The sequence below is a fragment of the Salvia miltiorrhiza genome, chromosome 7 (assembly GCF_028751815.1).
Source record: "Salvia miltiorrhiza cultivar Shanhuang (shh) chromosome 7, IMPLAD_Smil_shh, whole genome shotgun sequence".
Lineage (NCBI taxonomy): Eukaryota > Viridiplantae > Streptophyta > Magnoliopsida > Lamiales > Lamiaceae > Salvia > Salvia miltiorrhiza.
This window is the reverse complement of record NC_080393.1, coordinates 5,930,529-5,941,098: the sequence shown is the minus strand read 5'-3', so window position 1 is coordinate 5,941,098 and position 10,570 is coordinate 5,930,529. Positions and strand designations below refer to the sequence as shown.

The window sequence follows — 10,570 nt, the reverse complement described above, 5'->3', positions numbered from 1 at the left end:
CTATATCTTACAAATTTTATATCTAAAAAGTGATATGAACGGATGAACCCTTTAATTATGTCCTATTTATTTTATGAGAACACACATAGCTTCTTTTTTACTCTTAATTTTTGTTCTGAAATTTTAACTCATATGGACTCGAACTGACTATCTCGATTCCATCCCATTTGAATTATCAATGAATCAACGAATCAATGACTCTAAATCTTATTATAAAAATAAATAAGAAACGTGAAATGAAATCCGCTTGCATTGAAATATGCAAAATTGCTGAGACGTTTGGGTTTATACAGTTTTTAAGCCCTTGTTGACTTTAGATAAGAAAGTTCATGGTTTAAAATCACAATTAGTTTAGCTTAATGATATAATTATCAAGTATATTAATATTAAAATATTAGATAAGTCAATCTTAACCTTAATCAGTAGTTAGTTGACTAGGATTGCAACAAACATGATTGGCTGGGCATTCACCTGTTGACAAGTGACAACAAATGGTCATTGATCAAAGCAAGAGACAGATTTAATGAGTCTCTATCCATTTACACTACCTATCATTCCTTTAACTTTCAATTTACCACTTCATTACAACTGTACTTAATCATAAAGTGAACTCAATGTATTCTTTCTATTTGTAATTATTGCATGAAAAAAGATAGCAATAACAAAGATAATATGAGAAGAAGTTTGACATAAAATAGGACACTTATTTTAAAATGAATGGAGACAATTACTTGTTCAAGAATGGAACAAGTATTATTACACTAACTCCAAAAATTATAATAGAAGCTTTTTAGCCAAGGTATTATCAAATAGCATAAATCCTCTAAGTAACATTAATTTTCATGAAAACAAGCACAAGTTATTGATGTAATTCCATTTTATACCTTTTAAAATAGTGAAAATTCATAAATATTAATTACACCAACACCAACACATATATTAGTTAGTGCAAACAAATACTAGTAGATATGATTAAATAACGTAGGCTGCAAATGCAGCATGTATGGCGGTGCAAAGTCCAAATTAAAATTGAACAATAAAAACTTAGTGGTATGCATTATAGTTGAATGAGATTTTGACCATTGTCATTGAAGGACAACCTATTGAATTTGAGGTTCCATTCATGGACCATCATGAGTTGCCAGCCCATACTACCCAAATTTATTAATAATAAAAAATAAAATGAATTGAAATAAATAAAGAAAAAATAGTATTTCTCAGCTTTGATTATTCTTTTCTAATAAAAAAGAGACAGGAGCAGTGTGCATTATAATATGATACCTTTTTCATAAGTTGCAGTATCCACAAACACATTTCATCCAATCAAACTTCACCACCTTCCACTACCCCCCTCCACCCACCCCCCTCCCCTCCCTTTCTCTGTTGTTGGCTCTCTTGCCAGATCTCTCTCTCTCTCTCTCCTCCCTCTCTCTCTGTGTGTATGTTATGGTGGCAGGGTGAATTGAGATTCATTTTTTGAAGGCTTGCTAAATAGATTGCTCTCTTTCTCTCTCTTTCTATTCCCTTTTTCTTGCTCTTTCTCTCTTTTGTTTGCTGCTCTTACATCAAGGAGGAGAGAAAAAAGCAAGAAAGCAGAAGCCTTTTTCCAACTTTTTTATTTTTCTTCTCCTCACAAAATCCTATAACCCCTCTTCCCCTCTCTCTCTCTCTCTCAAAAATTCAGAGTTTCTGTCTCTCTCATCGAGAGTTTCCATCACCCAGCTTTTTCAGGCTGTCACGGTTCCTCTTCAGCTTCTTCTTCTCTAACTGTCCCTTCTCTTTTTGCAAGCTTCAGGTTTTCTTTGTTGCCAAATTAGTATATACATCAGCAGCATAAAAAATCCCTTTTGCTCGCATCAATCAAATTTCTGTCTGTCATTTTCCTATAATTTTTTCTTGCTTTCAAGATTTTGTTTTCCTGGGTGTTTCCAGATCTTAATGAAGGGTTTTAGTCACTGAAATTCGAGGAAATTTCAATTTGCTATAATCTTTAGGATTAGTCCAAGTTGAGAGGATTTTTCATTGATTTTTTAAAAAAGTGGGTTTATTTATTTTCTTTTCTTTTTTGTTTTTCCCTTTTTGAGATTCCTCTAAGTGAGAGGTGGGCGTTGAGGAAAAAGGTATTCTGATTCCGAAATGCTTCCCTGATTTAACACTGACTTATGCCCATTCTCAAGCTTCCCACCTCTCTGCATTTCTCTCTATCTCAAGTGATGCAAGTTTGATGAGGTGGGACATGGAGATCTTATCACCAAGCTCGTATTTTTCGAATTCAAGCTGGCTGCTTGACGAGAGCAGGAGCACGCGGTGGACCGCCGCCGAGAACAAGCTCTTCGAGAATGCCCTCGCATTGTTCGACGAGAACACCCCCGACCGCTGGCAGAAGGTGGCGGCGATGGTGCCCGGAAAGACCGTCGGCGATGTGATTAGGCAGTATAAAGAATTGGAAGATGATGTGAGTAGTATTGAGGCAGGCCTCATCCCTGTTCCTGGCTACACCACCTCGTCTCCTTTTACGCTTGAATGGGGCAGCGCCGCCCATGGATACGACGGCTTTAAGCACTCCTTCGCCGCCGGAAGGAAGGCGCCGCCGCCGGGGAGGCCGTCGGAGCAGGAAAGGAAGAAGGGTGTGCCTTGGACAGAGGAGGAGCACAAGTGAGTTTTTCTTTATGTATTGTGTTTGTTTCAATCTTTATTTAACTACTACTGCTCCATTATTTGGTTATGTATTTAATTGCAACTTGGCTTAATCATTTTGATGGAAACTTGAGAGAACATTTAATTTCGAGTTCAATGTTTTTGCAAGATATATTGATTGGTTTTAGTCATTTGGATGGAGAAACTTGGCTAAAGATTTCATTTCAAGATCAAATTTTTGCAAAGATTATGAAAAAATGTTATGCTTGACACAATTTCTTGAATTGAATGAATTTGTTTGTGTATTGATCATTTATCCTTTTTGGCAGAATATGTTATGTTTTTGACACAATTCTTGAATGATTTTGCACCACAGATTGTTCTTGATGGGGCTGAAGAAGTACGGAAAAGGCGATTGGAGAAACATATCTAGGAATTTTGTGATCACAAGAACTCCAACACAAGTAGCTAGCCACGCCCAAAAATACTTCATCCGGCAGCTCTCCGGTGGGAAGGACAAACGGCGAGCCAGCATTCACGACATCACAACGGTGAACCTCAACGACCACCAGGCGCCTTCGCCGGAGAGGAAGAAGCAGCCCTCGCCGGAGCAGCCCTCCGTTCTGGCACCGCAGTTGGAGAAGCTCCCCAACTACCAGTGGAGCCAGGCCAGCAATGAGGCAGTCATGGGGTTCAGCTCACTTTGCCATGGGAACATGTTCTCCTCCCCGCCTTACGGCATCGCCTCGTTCGGCCACAAGATGCACGGCCACCATCTGCAACGGGGCGTGGTGCACGACGCCTTCATGGGCTCCCAAAACGCGGTGTTTCAAATGCAGCCGGAGCTGCACTACCCCAATGCATAATGCATTTGTTCTTGTTGGTTTGAGAAAGGCATAGTTAACATTTTAGCCTAAAAGCTTAGCTTTGTTTGTGATTTTTCTTGATTTTCCCTTTTTGTGAATATGTGATTTGGCATTTGAGGTAGACACTGCTGCTAGGTATGAAAAAAAAAAGAGAGTTATATATATAAATATCTCAAAATGCCAGAGATTGAAAGTAAACAATCTTCATGTGATACTCCTTGTATTTAAAAAAGATCAAGCCATCATGGAAGGAATTCTATTAGTCCATTTTGCCATATGATCAGATCAACTTCACAAAAACAAAATCCACCTACTCGGTTGAGTCAGGTTCGGTTTGGTTCGGTTCGTATCACACCAACGCCTCATGGTTGAGGTCGGGTTAGGTTCGTATCTCACCAACGCCTCGTTTTCTCGGGTTGAGCTCATACGAGCCTACACTGTTGGAGGGTAGTGGTATATACTCGGAGATAAAACGTGTTAATGGGATCTCAGATTTCAAATTTGGCTGACTCAGAAACCATACCTTAGATTTTGGCACAGTACACACAAACACACACACACCAAAAAATAAGGCATAAAACTACTGTTCTTGGCCATGCTGGATTTGACTTGAATGCAAGCTTTTCAGTAGAAGCTGAGTGTGCATTCCAATATTCCCAAGAATCAGTTGCACTTCATTTTTCTCCACCAAAAAAAAATTTAAGAAAACTTGTTTGAAATCTTTCTCAAGAGGATGGTTCCTTTGAGTGATAAGATTCTAGATTGATTATCACATTAGTATTATATTTGATCATCTCTTTCTTTTTGGTCTATTATTCACTTGGTTTCCATAGGGTACGGAAAGAGTTGAAATATCTTTTTACACATTTTGCATATATTGGTGTGATATTTATTTGTGGGCGAACCCACTTTTGAATTTAACTCCCAAGATACTGGCCACAAGTTGAGATGGTATATTCAGTACTAGGACAAAACCAAATAATTCAATGAAATCTGAAACGAACATTTTACAGAATAACCCCTTTTTACTTTTTCCCTCACAATGAGATGAAATGGCTACCATATTCTATCCCCTGCACCTGCACTAATTTTATTATCACAACAAATAAAAGTCAAAACAATCTTGATTACCACACACGTGGCACTAGGGTCATACATTTGTCTCAAGGGATTGGAAAACCTAAACCTTCTCCCGATATGCGAGAAATAGTCTAACTCTTGTCTCGACTTTAAATTGTTCTCGCGTCGAACGTGTATATTAGAGCAGCTAATCTTCCCTATTTCAATATGTATATACATGTATACGAAGAAAAAAAAGAAGAATTTGAACAAGTTGCAGCAGAAAGTAAGCAACTTTATTCCAAAATATTATCTACTTAACCAGTTCCAACCACATAAATAGTACTAGAACCTTAAACTTTCGGTTATCCAATTGGTTTTTATCTCTATTCTTGGCTTTATATTCTGATTCTTGTTGCTATAATGAATCGAAGTAAAGACCATATTTGCCCTTTGATTTTTGGGTGGGGTGGGTGAGTTGTGTAGGGTAGTGGCCTATTCTTGATGTTAATTGGTTTTCATACAATAACAAGAAGAAAAATGCATGATTGACATCTTTTGTCATAAATCAAGGAGACATAAAGAGTATATAACTTAAATATGAAGGAACGTATGCATTCACGCTTCTCTCTTGTGGCTACGCTTTTGGTGATTATAAAGATCAAAATAAGAAATATTTGGAATTTATAGAAAAAAGGGTAGCATTAGCATTAGCATGAGAAGAAATTTAATTATTGAAAGCTCGTTTAGACTCGATTTACACTGCATGATGTGGCGATTTCACAGCATTCTGTAAATTTTCGAAGCCCTAACACAAGCAATAAGGTTGAAAAGGATTAAGCCGATATAACCTATAATGATAATGAGACTAACTAAAATGCAAAACAATGAGCATTTAGTCCTTGAGAGCATCGTTGCTGCTCGTCAAGCCGTACCCGACCGGAAACAGAGGGTCGTACGAGTTGCTCTCCGTGTGCATGGGGAGCTGCGCGACGTCCTTAAACCAGGTCATCGGGAGCCTTCCTTGGAACTCGTGATCTCCGAAGATGACGTCCACGACTCCACTCCCTTCGCTGCCGGGCAGCCACGCAGCAACGAGAGCGTGCACTTTATTCAAGAGCCGTTGCTCTATAGTCACAGGCCTGCCGGATATCAAGATCACCAATGTGGGGACTTGATCAGCAACGGCACTGGCAAGTTCGGTTCCGTTGAAGTGAATCTTGAGGTCTGAACTGTCGCCGCCAGATTCCACGTACGGACCCTCGCCAACGACAACGATGGCGAAGGAATATTCTCTCCCATCTATGGCTCCAGATGGATTTTCTTCATATATGACCTCTGTTTTGGCCCCAGCAATTTCTCTTATAGCTTCCAAAATTGTAGTGCCTGTCGTATTCCCAACTCCTCGTTAGAATTCTAGAAAACATGATGAAATAACACGAGTCGGATAATAAGCACAAAGTCGAGAGAAATCGACATGACCAGCAATTCATGCCATAAGCTTAGGAGATCAACAGAAGCAGACCTTGTGTTCTGAAAAACAGCACATAATAACTATATGTTATATTGTCTGTGCCCCGATGATCGAGATAACTTACCAGTGGTTATTCTGCCGCTCTTTCCCTCCCAAGTCGCTGTCCACCCGCCACATTGATATCCCAGATCGTCAGCATGCCTTCCGACCACAAGAATTCTTTTAGCGTTTCGGTCCAGTGGAAGAAACGGCTTCTTTGAATCTTTACCGTTCTTCAACAGGACTAAGGATTTGCGAACTGCTTCACGTGCTAGTTGCTTGTGTTGCTGACATAATGATCCATGTATTAGTGGTTCCCTTTCAAGGGAAAAATTGTAAAATACTAGTCTCTGCAACCAAGGAAGACTGGAGGAAAAGAGAAAAAACAAAAACTGCTTTTCAAAGATACAGCCGAGCTCAGCGATATCATTTTAGCTAGAAAACAGTGTAGATAACTAGACATAATTCTAAGTTGTTCTAATGTATGTATCAAGTTATCTTAGATTTTGTTGTGCTACAGCACATTATCAACTAACCAACCACTAGATTTCCAAGATCTAATGCAACTGAAAATGATGGTTCAAATCTAGGTGTAAATCCAATAATAGAGCCACAAACTGATTTTGGATTTGGACATTTAGGATTTTATATGGCTAAAAAGACTTGTGGTGTTTATATTATCTAAGGTTTTTGTTTGATAGAGAATGTTTGAGATTTAGAATTTTAATTGTAATTTGACCAAAATCATGGTACCTATAATTTGGACAAGAGGGTTATCCATTTTTTCAATATCCGACTGCATTATTGATGCACACTGCCACAAGTTTTAAAAAGCTCACCTCACATCTGACTGTACCCAAAAACGATCCATCACTCAGGGGATGTTCGAAGAGGCCAGAGGCGAATTTTACTCTGAGAATTCTTTCGACTGCATCATCGATTCTGGTGATTGGTATTTTCCCAGACTCCACCAAATGCAGCAAATCCGCCAGAAATAATTGATACCGGAAAGGAACCATCACCTGTCGAGACAGTAAAGGGGATTATGTTCAGGACAAATAAGCTTGAAATTGTTCAACAAGCAGTGATTCTTTACCATATCGATTCCTGCAGTGATTGCTGAAAGAACACTCTGCTGGTAGTTGGATCCATGAGGACTGGATAGCCTGTCGAGGCCTTCGGAGTCGGAAATGATAAACCCCTACAAGAAGAAAGAGCAGACATTTGGATTGAGGATATAGCATAGAGTGGGATCGTTTTCTGGATCCGTATAGGCGGCTTACCTTGAATCCGAGCTTTTCTTTCAAAATTTCGGTAAGAAGGAAACGGCTACTGTGTAGCTTGGTCCCATTCCAGCTAGAGTAGGATGCCATGATAGTGCATACTCCTCGAGCGATGCAATCAAGGTAAGGAGCCATGTGAATTCTCTCCAGTTCGTCATATGATGATATAGTATCTCCCTCGTTAATGCCATTCCTGGTGCCACCGTCTCCTACAAAATGCTTTGCACATGCAACAACATTTTCTCTGTAAGTTAAATATTCTCATCAGTCAAACAATCCAGATAAAGGGAATTTTGAACTACACGGATTATGGAGAAAGCATTTAAAGAATGAATATACGGCAGGCCTATAAGCTCTCTAGAATATGTCGACTACTGAGTTATCAAAATTTCACTGGTTATTCATTAGGTAGGGTCCGTACGGATCAATACTGCTATTTTGTGTTTATTTACCAAAACTTGCATTCTTTTGACTAAGCTATGTATAATCCTTATTCTACAAAAGTTGGTCCCGCCAGTTCATTTGATTGTTTTCGTGTGATCCTGTCTGTAGACGCATTGTAATCTGTTAGCTACAGTTGCCGTTGCATGTGTGAAAGTTGTTAACAATAAGATTTTTTTGCAAAAGGTGCATTTTCAAGTGGTTTCTACCTTCCAGCAACGAAGGGATAGCCGCTTGGGTATCCTTGGGGAGGTTGTCCTTGCAAGCCCGTGACCATCGAAGTCATCATCTTAACAATCTGAGGGTCTTCACCAAAACTTTCATAGCATCTTCCCCATCTAGGATCTCTAGAAACCTGTTTGCATAATCTTAATTTATGACGACATGGCAAAGAAATAAGACATAACATAAAGCAGGCAAAAGAGAAGAAAAGAGGCGAACTAAGGTTCACCAGCAACTCAACAAACATATTATGTTAGTGTCTGACAGTTTATCGACTCTAGTTATACCACAACATTCATGATTCTGTTTGCATCTGAGTCAGTTAAGATAAATGGAAACGAGATTCGGTGTCTCTGTACTTCACAAGACCTTCGATTTTACTGAAAAAAGGGAGTATTTTGCTTGTGTAGGTCTCATAAAGCAGACAAGGGTAAAACTTGTATAAACTGCTATATGAGAGATATTTTTGTATCTAATGAATCTGGATTAATTAACTTCTAATGATACTCAATAACATCGTTCTTCCTTTCTAGTCCTCTTCAGCTAGTGCCAATTTTATCAACTATTTTTATCATGTTACACTGTTAAGACAAAGAAATTGATTTTCGTTCACTTGTTTTTCCTTTTCAATCTTTTCAGTTAAGCCCACATCCAAATGCAGTGTACTATTTAAATGTAAGTAAACATAAACGGCTATGAACACAGCCTCCACGCAGAAAACTATGAGGTATACATTTATTTCTCTTCAAATATAAATTTATCAATCAGTTTTAGAAAATGAAAGACGCAGTAAAATACAAACTCACAGCAACACATGGAGCAAAAGTGTAGTGAATTCCGCTTGCCCTAACTTCAAGAGCTGCTGCAGCACCAATCCTCTGGATCAAGTCAGCATCTCTACAAGTGTACAATCCACGTATAATTCAATACTATTTGCTTATAAAATCGAGCTAGCATTCAAAGAATTTAGTTCACAAACTCAACCTGGTAGCTCCAAGGCCTATGTTATGAGGAAAAATGGTAGCCCCATAGACATTGTTGTTACCATGAACAGCGTCAATCCCATACAGCAACGGGATCCCAAGCCGTGACTGCAGCGCAGCCTTCTGGAAGGTGTCCGCCATGGCCGCCCAATCTGAGGACCTTGCGTTCTCGAAAGGCCCACTCCCACCAACACTCAGTATACTCCCTGCACCAATCCAATCACAAAATGCAATCAAAATCGTATGACTTTGCAGAAAGATTCCAACCCTTGGTCATATATATGAAGATCTTTGGAGCTCAAAATTTAATCTAGTTTGAATGAAACATCTGTAGTTCCGGAGACAAAGCAGCTAACCAAAATCAATGCATGAGTGCATAATGGCATAATCAATCAATAATTTGACCAAACAATACCTAATAATTTACAGAAAATTAAGATAATAATAAAATGCCTAATATTTTACAGAAAACTGAGACAGTACTAAAAATACCAAATATTTTTCAGAAAACTAAGATCATATAGAGGAAAGCAGCAGTCTATGTCATCATACACTCTTCCTACAAACTTGGGAAACTAAACAGAAGGGAAAAATCAAGAATCCAAAGCAAAGTGGCAATACTAACAATTTGTAAGAATTCATAAGTAAGTAAAAAAGAAACTTTGGGGCAGCCCACAAATAAGTTAGTGCTAGTATAAGTTGAAAGTGACCTATGGAGAGGTCTTTAATGGCGGAAGGGGTGGCGACGACGCGCTCAATCTGAGTCATTTGGCCGAGTTTCTCCTTGAGCGTCATTTGAGAGAGGAGGTCCTTGATTCTTGCCTCGATTGGGGCTAAAGGGTCTTTGTAGATGCAGTTCATCGCTTCGGATTGGATTCTCTTGATCTTTTGCTTCACTTTGGAATTTTCAACTGAAATAGTGGATTGTTTGGTTCGCGGTGAGAATGGCGGAAGAGAGAGAAGAGAGATGGTTTAAAATTTCAACGGCAATACCGAATCGTACAATGAATAACGTAGAGCACTATGCTGCAGTCTGCACGAGGCAGATAATGAAAATCACTTGAGATCCCTTTCTTCTCTCTTCTACTACAACAACATCATAATCGCGACTTTGTCTTAACAGATTTTTTTATTTTGTTTCATTATTTTATGACAACATCCTTCACAACGGTTGTTGCTCCATCACCACGGGATCTAAATTATCTAATTAAAATTTGTGTTTCGATGTAGTACAACTTTTTTTTTTCTAGTTCCATTAAATCGGTAAATAAAACATCTAAATCTGATAAAATTTTAATAGTCTAATTTTGAAGGTGTTTATTAATTAGTATTTGAATATAAATTTTGAGTCAGAAGACATATTTTAATACATCATATCATAACATGAAAGACAATCACACAATACTATTTTTAGGAAGTTCATTACTTCATTTAAAGATGCCCGTCATCTCACAATTATTTTTGTCAAACTTATCCATACATCATGTTTATTTATTTCAAAAAGAGTTACTATAAAAATAAAAACTAATTATAATGTAACAAATTCTAATTAATATTATGGGCAAA

At 38.3% G+C, this 10,570-nt stretch overlaps 2 protein-coding genes across 2 annotated transcripts; one reads left to right on the top strand and one right to left on the bottom strand.

The window, feature by feature from the left end:
* Nucleotides 1-1,230: 1,230 nt before the first annotated feature.
* Nucleotides 1,231-3,778, top strand: LOC130992006 (transcription factor DIVARICATA). Its single transcript, XM_057916454.1, has 2 exons — nucleotides 1,231-2,655; nucleotides 3,014-3,778. The coding sequence occupies exons 1-2, from the start codon at nucleotides 2,225-2,227 to the stop codon at nucleotides 3,501-3,503; spliced, it is 921 nt and encodes a 306-aa protein (XP_057772437.1). The 5' UTR covers nucleotides 1,231-2,224; the 3' UTR covers nucleotides 3,504-3,778.
* Nucleotides 3,779-5,272: 1,494 nt separating this feature from the next.
* Nucleotides 5,273-10,140, bottom strand: LOC130992005 (uncharacterized). Its single transcript, XM_057916452.1, has 9 exons — nucleotides 9,715-10,140; nucleotides 9,006-9,210; nucleotides 8,828-8,918; nucleotides 8,009-8,154; nucleotides 7,359-7,602; nucleotides 7,172-7,276; nucleotides 6,915-7,097; nucleotides 6,161-6,362; nucleotides 5,273-5,948 (listed from the first exon to the last, which is right to left on the bottom strand). Exons 1-9 carry the CDS (start codon nucleotides 9,863-9,865, stop codon nucleotides 5,458-5,460), a joined length of 1,818 nt encoding a protein of 605 aa, XP_057772435.1. The 5' UTR covers nucleotides 9,866-10,140; the 3' UTR covers nucleotides 5,273-5,457.
* Between the last annotated feature and the right edge of the window lie 430 nt (nucleotides 10,141-10,570).

Coding starts and splice junctions, on each gene's coding strand:
- LOC130992006 (XM_057916454.1), top strand. CDS start 2,225: ATGAGGTGGGACATGGAGATCTTATCACCAAGCTCGTATTTTTCGAAT. Junction 2,656..3,013: donor TGGACAGAGGAGGAGCACAA/GTGAGTTTTTCT, acceptor TTTGCACCACAG/ATTGTTCTTGATGGGGCTGA.
- LOC130992005 (XM_057916452.1), bottom strand. CDS start 9,865: ATGAACTGCATCTACAAAGACCCTTTAGCCCCAATCGAGGCAAGAATC. Junction 9,211..9,714: donor CATTAAAGACCTCTCCATAG/GTCACTTTCAAC, acceptor GGATTGGTGCAG/GGAGTATACTGAGTGTTGGT. Junction 8,155..8,827: donor CTTTTGCTCCATGTGTTGCT/GTGAGTTTGTAT, acceptor TTATGCAAACAG/GTTTCTAGAGATCCTAGATG.